At 40.1% G+C, this 17,140-nt stretch overlaps 2 protein-coding genes across 2 annotated transcripts in view; both read left to right on the top strand.

The window, feature by feature from the left end:
- The first annotated feature begins 174 nt into the window (after positions 1-174).
- On the top strand, positions 175-7,014 carry LOC147151945 (alcohol dehydrogenase class-3). The gene is made up of 9 exons (XM_086023290.1): positions 175-335; positions 1,174-1,275; positions 1,353-1,494; positions 1,578-1,665; positions 4,332-4,551; positions 4,916-5,176; positions 5,246-5,381; positions 6,619-6,757; positions 6,845-7,014. Exons 1-9 carry the CDS (start codon positions 318-320, stop codon positions 6,867-6,869), a joined length of 1,131 nt encoding a protein of 376 aa, XP_085879416.1. The 5' UTR covers positions 175-317; the 3' UTR covers positions 6,870-7,014.
- A 2,145-nt stretch (positions 7,015-9,159) lies between these two features.
- The window catches only part of eif4ea (eukaryotic translation initiation factor 4ea), an 8,188-nt gene continuing 207 nt past the window's right edge, over positions 9,160-17,140 (top strand). The window contains exons 1-7 of the mRNA XM_086024221.1: positions 9,160-9,282; positions 9,953-10,059; positions 10,147-10,242; positions 10,344-10,407; positions 16,317-16,430; positions 16,515-16,654; positions 16,725-17,140. The exon at positions 16,725-17,140 is cut by the window's right edge and continues 207 nt beyond it. Of these exons, the coding sequence (XP_085880347.1) occupies positions 9,265-9,282; positions 9,953-10,059; positions 10,147-10,242; positions 10,344-10,407; positions 16,317-16,430; positions 16,515-16,654; positions 16,725-16,839 (654 nt within the window). The 5' untranslated portion in view covers positions 9,160-9,264 and the 3' untranslated portion in view covers positions 16,840-17,140. The remainder of the gene's footprint in view (positions 9,283-9,952; positions 10,060-10,146; positions 10,243-10,343; positions 10,408-16,316; positions 16,431-16,514; positions 16,655-16,724) is intronic.

Consider the following 17,140-nt stretch of genomic DNA (forward strand, 5'->3'; position numbering starts at 1 on the left):
ATTCTGGATTCGGATTGGTCAGGGCGTCTTTTCTTGCTCGCCAGACGGACTGCGAATTAAGCACTGAAGAGACGGCACTAATTGCACCCTAAGTATCAAATATGCTTTTTAAACATTTCCAAAACAACAACAAAAAAACTTGGTTGAAAACCGCAAACACGGCGACGTTTTCTTGAGTTAAAGAAAAAAGTATTTTTGGAGGGTGGGGGCGGTTTAGAGCTCTTCCGGATGTACGTCATCAAAATCTTTGTCGATTTGTCAAACTGTCCTCTAGTAAGGCTAAACGAGGCCGCTTAGTCTGAAGACAGTTAAGGAGCATGGCGACATCTGGTAAGGTGGGTAAACTCTTCAAACCCACTTCGCTTTTTAATATTAATATCACCCAACTGATAGTAACCTCATTTATCTTTGGAAGTTCATTGTGTGACTGACGTTTGGTTGGCGTTTATCGGCAAATTAAATCAGTTCATGTTGTTTGGTACGCCGAGTTGTTACATAAACTACTTGAGAAGAAAGAATGGCAGAACTATCGTTGGCTGGATGGTTTAAGGAAACACACATGGAGAGAATTTATGGATTGAACTAACAACGGAGCACTTCAAATATATATATATATATATATATATATATATAGATATATATATAGATATATCTATCTATCTATATATATAGATATATCTATCTATCTATATATATAGATATATCTATCTATCTATATATATATATCTATATCTATATATATATATATATATATATATAGATATATAGATATATATATATAGATATATATATATATATATATATAGATATATATATATAGATATATATATCTATCTATATCTATATATCTATATATCTATCTATATCTATATATCTATATATCTATCTATATATATCTATCTATATATATATAGATATATCTATCTATCTATATATATATAGATATATCTATCTATCTATATCTATATATATATATATATATATATATATATATATATATATATATAGATATCTTATTAAATGAGTGGCCTTGCCCACAATCTGCTTTGTCAAAGTTCACACCGATCCCACACCACTTGTTAATCTACGTAACACCACATTGACTCCACCTACATACTGATAGTTATTCTGGGTTTGAAGTAAAATGGCCACTCTGTGTCATTGGCTTTCCAGGTGATCAAGTGCAAGGCTGCCGTAGCCTGGGAGTCGGGCAAACCTCTGACCATTGAAGAGGTGGAGGTAGCCCCACCCCAGGCCCATGAGGTCCGGATTAAGGTAAACCAGGGCAAGACTGTTCTGGGTGGTATGCAATCAAGTAGAACTTCCCATTCACATTGGCAACTGTCTTTCAGATCTTTGCCACGGGAGTGTGCCACACTGATGCCCACACCCTGAGCGGCAGTGACCCTGAGGGGGTCTTCCCCGTCATCCTGGGCCACGAGGGCGCTGGCACCGTGGAGAGTGTCGGCGAGGGCGTCACCAAGTTTAAGGCCGGTGAGGTCCCAAACACATTTGGGATTTTGAAGGTATTTGTATTTAGGATGGCTAAGAGATTAATGATGTGTATATGTGTCAAGGTGATACTGTCATCCCGCTGTATGTGCCGCAATGTGGCGAATGCAAGTTCTGCAAGAATCCTAAGACCAACCTCTGCCAGAAAATCAGGTACATTCGAAATACAATGTTCATTTCCAGGAGTTTTAAATACATGTTTAATTTTATGAGCACTGTTATAGGTTTGAAGTAATTTGTATCTCATAAGAAAAAAAAATGCTTGAGGATTTTTGTCTACCTTGGGAAACTTTATTTGGTGTGCACCAATGGAGGCAATGTATTCTTAACACTCCCACGTAGGCGCAGGCAACAACTGCCGTATTGCAGCGCGTGACCGACGCAGAGTGCTGCACGACATGTTGGCGACAGGTCTGCAACATATGCACACGTCCAAAATTGTTGCTGCTTATACAACGGTGCGCGCATTCTCTCTCGTGATTGGTCCGTTATGTCACATGTTGCGATGACGTACACTTTTCCGTACACTCAGTAATTTGAGGGCAATTATTTGTCACCAAGCAAGAGGGATCCACCACGCAGCTTGTTGCTGCTGCGAATCAAACTAGTTTGACAGCAGCGTGAGTGTTATGCCACGTACTGTATGTCTGGGAGTCTTTTATGTGTTTATTGGCAAACTCTATGCGGGCGAGGCTTCCGTTGGGCCACTCTGCCATAAAGCCCGGACCGGTGGAGGGCTGCAGTGATAGTTGACTTTGTGTAACTTTCTCCCATCTCCCGACTGCATCTCTGGACCTCAGCCACAGTGATCTTTGGGTTCTTCTTTACCTCTCTCACCAAGGCTCTTCTCCCACGATTGCTCAGTTTGGCTGGACAGCCAGGTGGAGGAAGAGTTGTGGTCATCCCAAACTTCTTCCATTTGAGGATTATGGAAGCCACTGTGCTCTTAGGAACCTTGAGTACTGCAGAAATTCTTTTGTAAGCTTGGCAAGATCTGTGCCTTGCCACAATTCTGTCTCTGATCTCCTTGTGCAGTTCCTTCGACCTCATGATTCTTATTATCTGACATGCACTGTGAGCGGTAAGGTCTTATGTAGACCTTTCCTAATCAAGTCCAATCAGTTTAATTAAACACAGCTGCACTCCAATGAAGGAGCAGAACAATGTCAAAGAGGATCAGAAGAAATGGACAGCATGCCAATTAAATATGAAGGTCGCTGCAAAGGGTCTAAATACTCATGACCATATTTCAATTTTTTTCTATCATCAATTTACATTCATTTCAAATTTTTTCTGTCTAGATGGGATGCTGAGTGTACATGGATGAGAAATAAAATTAACCTTTTTGATTTGGGCAAATGGCTGCAATGACAAAGTAAAACATTTCAAGGGGTCTGAATACTTTCCGTACCCACTCTTTGTGTGTGTGTGGGGGTGTGGGGGTGTGGGGGTGTGGGTGTGTGTGTGTGTGTGTGTGTGTGTGTGTAGGGGTGTGCGTGCGGGTGTGTGTGTGTGTGTGTGTATCATTAGGGCTGGGGAAAAAAAAAGATATCGTTTTGCGATGTATCGCGATACTTTTTCTGCCGATACTAAGTATTATACGTTGATGAAGTAGCGATATGTTCGATACCTTATCTATTGCCCTATCTGTGTGCGTGCGTGCGTGCGTGTGCATTTGATGGGAGCGCTATTCAAGCTGTGCACGACTTTGCCACTTGGGGGCAGTGTGGGCCCTTGTATTGAGATGTGTAGTTACACTGTGGAGTAGAAGAAGATGCGTGTTGTTACATTGAGGAGTAGAAGAAAATCACAATGTAGTTTCGTAGTTAGAACCTGGTTTTTGGCAGCGCACACGCTCTCGCTCGGTCTCTCGCACGGTAGTTGAAAAAAAGACAGGTGCATACCACATTTTGATTGTGTAGGTCAATTTACTACTTTTAAATTATGCATACGAGTGAAGAAAAACAAAACCTTTTTGATGAAGTTTTAAATTAACACAAAATTAAAAACCTGAAAAAAGTGTTTATTTTAGTTTTTCTTTAGAGAGCAGAGCATTTTCCCAATTTACTCCTGATTTCATTACCTTCCGTTGAAAAAAAAAAAAAAAAAAAGTCTTGGTGCCCAATAAGAGTGAAATATGTATACAAGTACTTCTTTTTGTATTCATAGACAATTTCACTGTATTAGTGCAACTCTGCATAGTGTATAGTTTTGGTTAATTTTAAAACGCACTAAAGAATTGCAGCTAAGGCCAGGCCAGAGTATCGCCATCAATTTAAGTCGCTCCCTTATTTATAAACGTGTCAGGAATGATGGCTTAAGATGCAAAATTAATACAAGTTGATTGTACTATCGTCTAGTCTTCATGATTAGTTTGTGCATAAAGAATTTAAGCTGTAAGCGAATGAGGCTTATTATAAGAGCAGCAGCTTGTTGCTGAGATTTGCCGTAGTTTGAATGTTATCCGATTAGTCGACTAATCGCGACTACTGTTAGTGATTAGTCGACTAGCAAAATAATAGTTTGTGGCAGCCCTACTTTGTACATACCTGCGGGCACTCATAAAAGGCGCATGATCGACCAACGAGAGCACACACACCCACGTTAGTTTGTAAATATCCTGACCTGTATATTTTTTTGTTAGTCTTGTTTCTTACATGTCTTTTGACATGTTTACAAGAAGGGACCAAACTAAACTAGCTAAAATGCCCAGCTTATCACATAGACTTGACTTTGTGTTTACATCACCCAAGTTTGGAAGATGTGTGCTAAGCTAAACATACTAACGTTATACTTCGTTGGCTCTTCCCACCCTTCAGAGTGACCCAAGGTCAGGGCCTGATGCCCAACGGGACCTCCCGCTTCACCTGCAAGGGCAAGAAAGTGTTCCACTTCATGGGGACCAGCACCTTTTCCGAGTACACCGTAGTGGCGGACATCTCACTGGCCAAAATCAATGAGAAGGCTCCGCTTGACAGGGTGTGCCTCCTCGGTTGTGGCATCTCCACGGGATACGGTGCTGCGCTGAACACCGCCAAGGTAGTTTTGCTGAAAAGGTCACCTTCTCGTACAGTGTTTATGCCACATAACTCCCGTTTTAATAGATGTCATGCTTCAATTATTCCAATTAAATGAATGCCACTCCCCACATAGTCTCCCTTTCCCCCGAGGCCAAGCAAAATTCAAAGATTGTGGTGAAAATATTCTTTATACAAAGCAAGATGAGAAAATGGGTTAGAAAAAGAAATAATCCCTTCATAGATAAACAAACATAATGCAATGTCTTATGGCCTTGCAGCAAGTGTAAACCCGCACAAACTGTACATGTCATAGCTAGTGCACCTCACAAAACTTTATAAAAGTGCTCGAAAAAAACTTGGTGGGTGCGTTCCCTTTCACTTAGGTGGAGCCTGGTTCCACATGCGCCGTCTTTGGCCTGGGAGCTGTCGGCCTGGCCGCCATCATGGGCTGCAAGGAGGCCGGAGCGACGCGCATCATCGCCGTGGACATCAACCCGACCAAGTTTGACACAGCCAAGGAATTTGGCGCCACAGAGTTTGTCAACCCCAAGGACCACAGCAGGCCCATCAACGAGGTGCTGGTGGAGATGACAGACGGCGGCGTGGACTACTCTTTCGAGTGCATCGGCAACGTGCAGATCATGGTGAGATGTTGTTGCTGTTGCGAATCGATCTAATGTAGTTCAAAAAGATTAACCAGTTGAATATTCCAGCGAGCTGCTCTGGAGGCATGCCACAAAGGCTGGGGTGAGAGCATCATCGCCGGTGTCGCCGGAGCCGGACAAGAGATCTCCACCAGGCCTTTTCAGCTGGTGACAGGACGAGTGTGGCGGGGCACTGCCTTTGGAGGTGATTGATTTCTATGCAAAGTGCTCAAACGGGCCACACCACAATGGATTAGTCACCACATCTGCCTCACTTTTAAAGTTTGGGGGTCAAATTTGTAAGTTCTCGCCATAAGCTACATGAGCTAGGTCTGAAAAAGTCCATACCGCTCTCGGTGCAAAGCAACAAGCAATGGAGACGTGTCGTACAATTACTGTAATTTTCCTTGCCAGTTATTGACCATAACTGCTAGATTACACTATAGAAATAAATAGAACGACTAAGATATAAGACACAAAGTTAAAAAAATATATATAATAATAAAGTCTACACTGGCAGGCACAGTTATGCATGGGCACGTGCTATTACTGCAACTTGGTTACTTGACCGTTATTTATGAAAGCCTCCATCTTGCACAACAGAAATAAATACAATTAGGAAGATACTGCATATTATGACCCCCCCCCCCCAACTGTTTAAAACTGGTAAGAAGGGTCAAACCTGTCAGCATCTTTTTCACCCTCTTTGAAATGAGCCTGTTTAAAGGGCCAATCCTATCTCATCCAAATGAGCCACTGCTCACCCCGCTCTCTCTACTGCGGTACCAATGCTTAATATGGTTATTTTGTTACCTTGACATTTGAGTCGGACTTAATCAGGAAATCAACCCAAACATCTTTTTTTCAAGAATATGTTCCCAGTAGGCCCACTAGTTGAAACACGGCATTCTGATTAATATTGCGTTTGTGGAATATGACTTAAGCAGCAAACCCCCCCCCCCCCCTTTTTTTTAGCCATCTCTGGGGGCGGCCATTTTGTCACTTCTGTCTACTGAAAATGACGTCATAACTACTCAGGGCTCAGGTAACGACCAATCACGGCTCAACTTCATAAGACAGGTCAGCCGTAATCGGTCAGAGATGGCTAAAAATGAGTGGATTAACTCTTATCCCACAAACGCAATAGTTATCAGAATGCTTTGTTTCAACTAGTGGGCTTGCATAGAACACGTTATTGAAAAAATGTGTTTGGGTTGACTTCCACTTTAAGCAATTGATAATGTAGGAAATAACAGAGAATTGGACATAAGCATTTGAAACCCGTTCAAAGAAATGAGAAACTGCTTTTTTAATGTGCACAAGTGACACAATGATGTGAACATTGAGCAAGTCGTTTCGAGAAATCCAATTCTGATCTGAGAAATGTGCCAAAGCAACTCAGAAAAACTGTAAAGGGAGCCCTTTACCGTTGTTCCCTGCAGGGTGGAAGAGTGTGGAAAGTGTCCCCAGACTGGTGGAAGACTACATGAGCAAGAAGCTGAAGGTGGACGAGTTTGTCACATACACACTGCCATTCGAGAAGGTTAATGAGGGATTTGACCTCATGCACTCTGGAAAGAGGTATGCTCATTAATGCCGTAGTCTTTATTTGATTGATTAAAATGTGTCCCTAACGATGTCATGATGTCTCTTTTTTTTCTTGTGCAGCATCCGCACAGTCTTGACCTTCTGAAGTGCCTCAACCACCAGTCAAGTCATACGACTATCAGCCGCCCAAAAGTACCGATTGCCATGTCATTTTCCTTCAAAATCAAAATCACGTTTGTCTGAAGAATTTCAGTGGTTGTGACCATTTAATTAAAAAAGCATTCAAAGATGCCGTTTTCCCTCTTCATTTGCTGCACATATCACAAGTATTGTATCAAAGAAATAAGCACAATTCCTACCAGATGTAGTCCGACAAAAAAAAGTAAATATTGCACTTGAGTGAATCTATACAAGTTGCACTTTACAAAAAAAAACTGAACCAAAGTACAATTAGAAATCTTAAATTTAGCATTGATGCAACATGAGATTGAGTGCAATATGTATCACAGCAACCTGTTGCAAGCAATGCTGGATGAAATGGAAATAAAAATATATTACATATTAACAACTTTAACTCTGAAACTGATCAACTGTAGACTATTTTTAGGGTAAGGGACACGCTAAAAATAATATTTGTATATAGTACAACCTCGGTTTACAAACAGGGTGTATGAACAATTTTTACAAGAAAAATGATATTGGGTTACACGCTATTTTCATTTTAGAAACTGCCTTTTTGGCATTGCTGCAGAAGACTCAGAACGTAGTGCTTATTTTCACGCCGCCTAAACAACATTGGCTCTTCGTTTTTGCCTAAAATGTAACGCAACAGAGTCTGCAAAGCGCCGTGAGAGGTGGTGGCCATTTGGGGCAAGCAGCTACCGCAGTGAACATAAATATTAACTGTACCTGAAAAGGTCATGACACTCCACAGTGATTTATAGCGAATTTATTGCATCATTATATGTTGTATTTCCACCTATTTCTATATTGTAAAGCATTTATTTTTAACTTGACAATGACCAAATAAGGTAAAGACGGAAAAATGCTCTGCTGCTGGCAGTGAATAATGTTTTTCATTTTCATTCATTTCAGTGAAATATGTTATCGAAATTTAATGAACGGGGTCAGGGAACAAATTAAATTCGTAGCCTGAGGTTCCACTGCATTAACAACAGCACAGTGGACAGATAGATTAACAAAATCCGCACTCTGGGTTAGCCACGTAGTCGGAGGGGTCAGGTGGGTGAGCAGTGGCTCATTTGCATGAGACTGGCCCACCTTCTCAAAACTAAAGCATGACACGGATAAATTATTAATCCACCTGGGAAGTGTGGGAAAAATGTATGTCTCCTTTCATGTACAGTAAAAAGGAATTGTCACTAATCAAATATCTGGCTAAAATTGCATTTTGCATTAAACTATATTACCATTTTTTTTCCAGATCACATAATTATTGTTGTTTATTTTGAATTATTGACAAAAAACAACAATTAAAAAATATCATATGAGAAGGATTGATGTTGTACTCACCAACCTTTTTGAAACTGATCAATTACTGGTTTTCCAAAGTAAAAGCAGATGTTTGCAAATGTCATATTTTGATTAAACACAAAAGAAAATCAGACTGCTTTCAACGAGGACTACAGAAATCCACGAATAATTACTGTTGAGAGACTGAAATCAGAGGACTTGGACAAACCTCAAGATTACTCGATAATTAAAATAGTTGTTGATTGATTTGATAATTAATTAGTTGTTGATTAATGGATTAATTTTAACACCTCTCTAATAAGGAGTGAATTGGTGCAAAATAAAATACTGATTGTCTTACATGCAACATGCAAACTCCACACAGGGAGGCCGCGATCGAACCCACGACCTCTGAACTGTGAGGCGGACATGCTAACCAATAGACCACCGTGCCGCCCTTTATAATCCAAATATTCAAAACAGGTGTATTTAACTTTTTATTATTTAAAATCAAAATGTAAAAAATGAAAACATTTTTAATTAACCAAATTGTCAGAAAAAAATACAAAATTAACAATTGTGATAATTTGGGGATAGGTTATTCACCTTCAGGTTAAAATACAAAACTGTGTGTTAAATATGAAAAATAATGAAATTATATTTATTTCTATTGTCCTTATTATTTCTTTTTACAGTTTTATAATGAATTTAATTATATAAAATAAAAATCCAAATTAGACGTAATTCCCGCCATCCATTTTCTGAACCGCTTATCCTTCTATATTTTAATATTTCATTTATCATGACTAAAAACAAATGATTATTTATCAAGATAGATAATTCAAGACATCAACGTAATATCTCAATTTTAAGTGGAACAAACGGCTTTATTAATGCAACAAATATTACAGGAGTAGCGGGCCATAATTTGCCCACCACTGGTTTACGTTCTACGACGTCATGTGACATCACTGCTTTGGAGCGGATGCGTAGTGCAACGCTGCAGCTGGTCCAATCAGCTTATTTAACAGAGAAAAAAAATCGCGAAGGAAGGTTGGTTCTACAAGATGGCGACTGCCTTTATGGTGAGTGAGTGTGCTGCTAAACACCGGGAATTAAAAGTCGCCTCAAGCCCGCTGTCACCCTTTTTTGTGTATGCCAGTCAGAAACGTTCATTGAGAATTTAGACACAAAACTAACCAATGTGCACAAGCGTCACTTAGTAGGATAAAATGTCAGTAAGTCCCACTCCCTTGCTAGGCTACCTTTAGCAATAGCAGAGCTAGCAGCAGCCTCTCTCCAGGGTACTGCCACAAGCATGGCTGTGCTTGTTTATTTTATATGTCACGTAACTCATAGAATAGGTTTAGAACAAGTCATTTTCAGTGCAACTACTAGAGACCATCACCGAAGAGTTAGCATGTTGTCCGAAACCTCGCTTGTTTTTGAATGGATGGAAAAAGTTGCCGTGACGTCACACGGCGGAAAGTCAACTTTCCTTGACAAATTTACAGCGAAATGGCACTGAGAAATCAACTAAACGATTGAGAAAATAATGTACTAAGTAGTTGGCGGCATGGCTGTAAAATCACTTAATAAAAATCTGATTTCCACTTTCAATAGATGTCTATAAGTGAAGGGGGGAAACGTTTAAAAAAAATCTAAATGACTTATTGCCAAGCCGTGGTTTGTGCTCAATTTGTCAATGGAGTTGGCTGTAAATTAAAATAATTGTGTATTTCTTTTGTTGATTAGGTGTTACCCTGTAACACTCCAAAGCCTGAGAAGGAAGAGAGCGAGAGGACAGTTCAAAAACTAGTTGAAAGTCCAGAATCGTACATCAAGCATCCACTACAGAACAGGTGAGATCCAGATTTCGGTTCTCCACCGCTGCACTCGTATGATGTACCTTTGACCATGAAGCAAACAACTGTGTTGTGCATGTGCAGGTGGGCTCTTTGGTTTTTCAAGAATGACAAGAGCAAAACTTGGCAAGCCAACCTTCGGCTCATCTCCAAATTTGACACAGTGGAGGACTTCTGGGCGTAAGTAATGTTATAACAAAGTTTCTGTGGATAGCAATAGTAAAGTAACCGTTGAGGTTATTTATTTATGAATGCAAGATGTGTCCTTTGTTCCATGCCAGGTTGTATAACCACATTCAGCTGTCCAGTAACTTGATGTCCGGCTGTGACTATTCACTCTTTAAGGTAGGAACATGCCCCCCCCCTGCCTTGTGCCTCCGGCCTCACATACAAGTAACAAGAAATGTAGTCGTCCAGATTGGTATTTTGATGGGTGTCTCCTCGGAACCTGTTCTGCATTTTAACTGTCTATCAAGGTGGTCTTGGGATTTTATTATTCCTGAGACAGTGTGCGCACAGCAGAGCTTTACTAAAAAGTATTTATAAATGTAATGGTTCTCATAAGATGTAACCTCAGTCTAATTAGGCAATTGATTAGACTCCACAATAGGGCTGAACGATTTATTGTTTTGGGATCAAAATCACAATCACGTGGTCATCAAAAAAAAAAAAAAAAAAGAATTTTGCAGTGCCCCTGACTGACCCAGAATCTGTTGTATCAATGATTTCTTACGTAAACGCCATCTCCCTCCTCTCCTGCTAAGCTCACCAATCTAGTAGCATGCTACTGGCAACAGGTCATGCAAACCAATCAGTTCTGAGCTGCTGCTCACAAACTGGGGGGGGGGTTACTACACTCAGTAACCATGCCACAAGCTGTGCTTGCTAGCTGGAGTGACGAGGCTAAATATTATCCTCCCAGGTGCTGATCCTCTCCTCTAAGTAACTATTCCTCGCTCCTGATGGAAGCTACACCTCTAATAAGCATCATTAGCACTAAAGGCAGGCAAAGAGTAGGAACACTGACAGAGAGCGCAAGAAGCCAGTGCTAATCTCTAAAATAAGATTGTGTCTCCGCACACCAGCAAAGTGCTTTGGTACGTGGGTTGTCACGATACCAAATTTCTGTTTCGATACCGATACTTGGACTGCTCAATTATGATAAAAATATTAATCATGATTATTTTGGTAATAATTGAAATCACGATTATTCAAACGATTATATTTTGCTACAAAACAAGAACAGGTTTAAAGGTAAAAAATATTAAGACAAAAGAGATTTGCGTTGCAGACGAAGCCAAATCTAACTCGGTGTTTTCTTGCTTTGGTGTATCATAACATCGCAAACCAAACGATGGTTGAATAGATTTGTTGTGTTGCCGGTGGATGCAGCGACAACTTGCACTTTATACGTCTTTGCTCGCCGTCTTCCACGGCAAACCCAAAATGTAACCAAATAAGCGATTTGCCTTGCCTTGCTTGTTTACAAGTCGTTCCTGTGGCGGGTCTTGTGCTATTTTTAAGTCTGTTACTCTTTTAAAGCGTTGAGTAGGAGGGTGTGCAGTGTGACTTGCGGGGTGCGGGCTGGCTAGCTAGCTAGCTTGGAGAGGGAGGCGTGGCGGAGTAACTCGTGTGTGGATGCCTCAAAACAACTCAAAATTAGTATTAATTATCGTTTTTTTACGGTTATGACAATTTTGTAATCGTGGAGTGTAATAATCAAAATCTTAATAGAATTTCGATTTATTGCACAGCCCTAACCGATACCAATATGTATTTCGATACTTTTTGCAAACAGGTTAAACACTCAAATGCCAATATTTTCCTTTATTTTCAAACAGACTTTGGGAATAATAACTTTAATAGGTTTCTCTACTGAATATATTGGCACTTGATCCATACAGATAAACTGTGCAACTGCCCTATTGAGCCTGTTAGCATCTTTGCTGTCCTTTGGGTACTCCTTTGGGCTGTTGAAAGGCATCTTGGATTGTAGGTTGCTTATGAGTGGGTAGTGTCACCCTCTCTGAGCCAGTAGCACTAGACTTCTGTTGTTGGTGGAGAGAGAAGGTACAGTATTTTAATTAACATTATAATTTTAATTATAATATCATTGCTTTATTTTACTTGTTCTTATTATTCAAAGGGTTAGTGTTTTGAACCTATACATGAAACATTTAATGGACATTACTAGAAAAATATATTGAGGCTCATTATATCATCTAGGATACGATTAGATATTGTGGGCTAATAAAAGGTTCTACAAAAACATGTTTCAATATAATTAATTTACATAATGTTTATGCCTTAGTTGGTTGTTTAAATATTTTTAGAATGTAATTACATTTTTAAAAATATATTTTATGTATTCATTAACCATGGACATGTTCAGAGGTTGAAAGTGTCTTTTTGGCGCACCCAACAACTGGCCACTAGACTGATTTTTTTTTTTTTTTACCAGACAATACAGTAATATAAAATTGTCATTTGTTAGAATTACTTTTTCATTTTCACTTTAAAAGCTTCTACAATATGATGGACTTTACTTTTTTTTTTTTTTTTTTTTTTTTTTTTTAAGACCACTGGTCTTCATAAATTATTAAACAAATACAAAAATCAATCACATTTGGTGAATAAATCAGTTTAACCCCCTAGTGTTATTTGTTCATTTTTATTTAACTTTTTGGTGTTTTTCATTTTTTACATAAAGTAAAAAGCATTGAAAAAAAAAAACCACTAGGGTACTGATACTTGACCAGGGTTGTTACAACATGCTGAAGTTCAAAATGGCACCATGCTGCGGTTCCTAAATTATTGCATATGGGAGAGGCAGATTTACACTAGGTTGTTGTTAAAATGTCAATTTTTTTGTCCGATTGACTCCCATTATAAATCACCATTTTCAATGATTTTGAATGTTCTATAAAACCGGTGTGTTACAATGCTTTTTCCGTGATTACTGAATCAATCCCTTCAGTGGGGACTCAAAAACAGGAAAAATATGATTATGAAATTGTGTGCTGAGCGATTTAACACCCCTAAAACACCAGGTGGCGCCAGATACTAAGGATTTTGCTTGCATAGCAACGATTACATTTAACTCAAATTTCATGCCTTTAAAACCGTCAGCGATTGTTGGAAATGCTACAAGAGGGGTGCGTGAGTGAGTGTGTGCGCGCACACATACACACACACGCGCACACACACACACGCACGCACACACACACACACACACGAGTGCATGTGCTGATCAATCAAACAATCGTGACAAACGGTGTTGCCCCAAAATACTAGTAGGCTACTTATCAAATCTTTTTGTATAGGTATGAATATATTTTTGTGTGCGCACGTGTGTTCAGCAAGCGCGTGTGGACGAGTGCGTGGGTGCGTGCGCGAGTGCGTCCACGTGACGAAAAAAAGGGCTGCCCACAGATACAAAAAATGCACTTATTGTTTGAATTTTAACCCCTTTTGCTCTTGCCAACTGTTCATGTGCACACGTGTGTATGGACACATGCTTATGCGTGTGCATGGGCACATGCATGTATATGTGCTTGTGCATACGCAGTGTGCTTGTGCTGATCAATCAAACAACTGACAAACTGTGCCCCCCCCAATTTATCAATAGGCTACTTACTAGGGCTGTGCATCTCTCCACAAAAGACAATTCGAAATGTTTATTGGTACATGGGTTGCAAAACGATTCAAGAACGGTTTGATTTGAAAGTGGAACAATTCGATTCGGTTCGACTCAGTGGGATTACGATTTGATTGGATATTATATGGCTCAGTTTGAGAGGTATGATGCAATTACTTTTTTGTTGTAATTTTACAAATATCTGAAGGAAAGTGTCACTACTGAAAATGTGCCATTTTCTTCATGATTCGATACATATCTCGATATATAAGTGTATTTCCAGTGCACTGGCAATGTGCACGCGTGTTTGTGCTGATCAATCAAACAATCCTGACAAATGTTGTTCCTCCAAAATGCCTGTAGGCTACATACAAAGTGTTTTTGTGCAGATATGAATATATTTTGGGGAATTTTTTTTCAATCCTATTGGTTCAGAGCATTTTTAGGGACGTTTATAGGGCTTTTTTCTCAGTTTCTTCTCAACACTGTCTAGTACCTGCAGCGAAGACATTTCACTGGTTGATGCGTGTCAATCAGTTTTAGAAACTTCTAAACAAGAGTCCCTTTTTGAATTCATATTCATACATTCTGTGATCAAAATCAATGTTGTGACTTTTTTTTTTTTTTACACCTTTCCAAGCTAATTATGTTGCGTTTAGCATTTTCTACATATAGGGCAAATTACGAGTAATGGTCGTAACACAGTACTGCTATTATTGTCCATAGAGGGCATCAAAAATAAATATAAGATATATATATATGTCGGTGTATGTCGGCTACTCAAAGTTTACGACTGGGCTGGAGGAGCTTTATACTAATTGACATTATAGTGTAGTGAACTACATTATCACCTGTTGTTCTTGACAAAAGTCGCGGGACAGATTCACATGGTTGTCATTCAAATGTTCAGACAAATTTGACATGTTGCCTCCCTTTGCGAGGGACTTTGTAGCACCGCTTGCACTGCGGTGCTTCTGTGTTCAGTGGCTCGCGTTTGTCATACGGTTTGAACCCAAAGTACTTTCACACCCTACTTCGGGTTCCCGTTTTATCAACGAGCATGGCCTTTTCTGTAGCTGTTATCTCTGTTTCTCGTTGTCTTCCACCTGCTCTGTCTGCACGACTTCACTTTCTCTCTCTCTGCCTGTGAATGTAGCAAGGAGGCGGAGGCGCGTGGGCAACTACGTCACACTCGCTGACCTCGCTGTGTTAAAGGGACAGGCTCCAATTTACCAATTCAATTATAAAAAAAATAAAATGAAATAAAAGAACCGTTTATTTTTAAATGCTGGTATAGTCGACCAACGACCAATCACGGCTGACCTGTTTTCTGAATCTTGAAACAGCCTTAACTAGAATCCCGTGTTGCATTTTATCCAAAGGCCCTTGTTGATGTCGAAATCGAAAGTTTACTTGCCACGATTCTGTCCAGTGACAGAGCTACTTCTTTTTCTTCTTCGTCATCGTCGTCTTGAAAAAAAAAAAAAAAAAGAGAAGACGACGAGAACGAAGAAGAAGCCGCCGCCACCAACGCAGAGAAGTAGCAGCAGCAAGAACAACAGCAGAAGTATTGACACTCTTTTGCTTTGCACAACAACAACAAGGGTTTAAAAGTGCATTCATCCACTAGTATTGTACCTTTGGCTAAAATGCAGTTAAGGTAAGCCAATTTTAGGATAAAAATTAAAACGTTAATCGCTGGGCGATATTAGAAACAAAAGACTCACAGCCTCACCGGGGACTAAATGTGTCTCCTTTTAGCACCTTCCAGAGATGACACATTTTTCAAATCACCATAAAAGCTACTCCACAGTCGACTTTGTTGCAGCTCCTGTTGACTTTTCCAATTTTGTGTTGCTCTTGCTGTGTCTGGCATCCTGACCTTCTGATTCTGATTACCATCTTACTACACTTCATGATTAGGGCTGCACGATATTGGAAAAACATGCAATGCGCGGTATGGTTGTTGAATATATCGATATTATAGCGGTATTTAACATGTACCTAAAGAAGGGACATTTTCATTATCTAACGACAGAAGTACATTCCTTTTCATGCAGAAAAATAAGCCAGCTCAATGTATTCTTAGCTAATTCATTGTAATTACCAAAGATAATGTTCAACTATTGGATGGCGATGCACATTTAAGTTTGCGTCTGTCTGGTGAAACTGAGATAAAAGCATACAATTGTATAAGAAACCTATTGCATGTCTTTGTGATATGCATATTGCCTGGGACAATATCGCAATATGGATATGGATTTTTTAAAATATATTATGCAGTCTTTACTCTGGATGCTGCAGTATTGGACTCCACAGACTCAACTTTGCTGCAGCGGGCCAATTTTCTTGCTTTCCAGTTTTAGTTGTCACCATACGACCTGTTTTCACTTACCGTGTTGCTCTGCCTTGGCTCTGAATGCTTCAGTGGTTTACTCCACAGTTGCCATCTTTCGGCAGCAGCCCCAATTTTTTCTCTGAACTCAGATTTTTCAGATTACTGCTGATTACTTGCTTATAGTGTTGCTGCACCTTAGCCTTGCATGCCACTCACTGTGTTGGACTCCATAGTCTCCAGTTGTCTGCAGCGGTCCCACAAGTATTTATTTGTCCACAGGACGGTATTGAGCCCATGTGGGAAGATGAACGGAACCGGCGAGGCGGCCGCTGGCTCATCACGCTCTCCAAGCAGCAGCGCAAGGCTGACCTCGACCGCTTCTGGTTGGAAACGGTACGTTTTTGCTCCTGTAGTATGTGTCGTCCATAGTGTCCTCCCTTGTGGTCGTCACATGAGAGGATGTCACTTGCCACGCAGCTCTTGTGTCTGGTGGGCGAAGCGTTTGACGACCACAGCGACGATGTGTGTGGCGCAGTCATCAACGTACGATCCAAAGGGGACAAGATTGCCATCTGGACCACGGACTACGAAAACAAGGAGGCCATCACGCACATAGGGTGAGCACAGGGCTGCCGTGTTGCCTTTTTTTTCAGTGCCGTTTTGTGTATGATTACTGTCTTTTGTTAGGCGTGTCTACAAAGATCGGCTTGGAGTCCCTTCCAAAGTGGTCATTGGCTACCAGTCGCATGCCGACACGGCCACAAAGAGCGGATCCACTACCAAAAACAAGTTTGTGGCCTGATGACGTCCACAATCAGTTTTTGTTTTGGTTTTTTTGGCCACCTTTTTTCACATGAATGTTAACTAACAAAAGATGGGCAAGTTCTGGACTTCAGTAGAGTGAATGGCTGCACCCATCCATTGAGAAGTGTATGATGTTTTTTTTGAGAGTACATTTTTGTTTCCAGGAAAGCTTTCTCATCAAGCCACTTGTACAAAGTGTGAATAGTTTAAAAAAACAAAACAAAAAGAGAGAGAGAGAGTCTTATTTTTGATGAGCAAATGCATGTGTAATTTTGTTGAATATTTATTTATTTTTTGGA

Source organism: Filicampus tigris, chromosome 2, assembly GCF_054856515.1.
Source record: "Filicampus tigris isolate MCC_2025a chromosome 2, RoL_Ftig_1.0, whole genome shotgun sequence".
NCBI lineage: Eukaryota > Metazoa > Chordata > Actinopteri > Syngnathiformes > Syngnathidae > Filicampus > Filicampus tigris.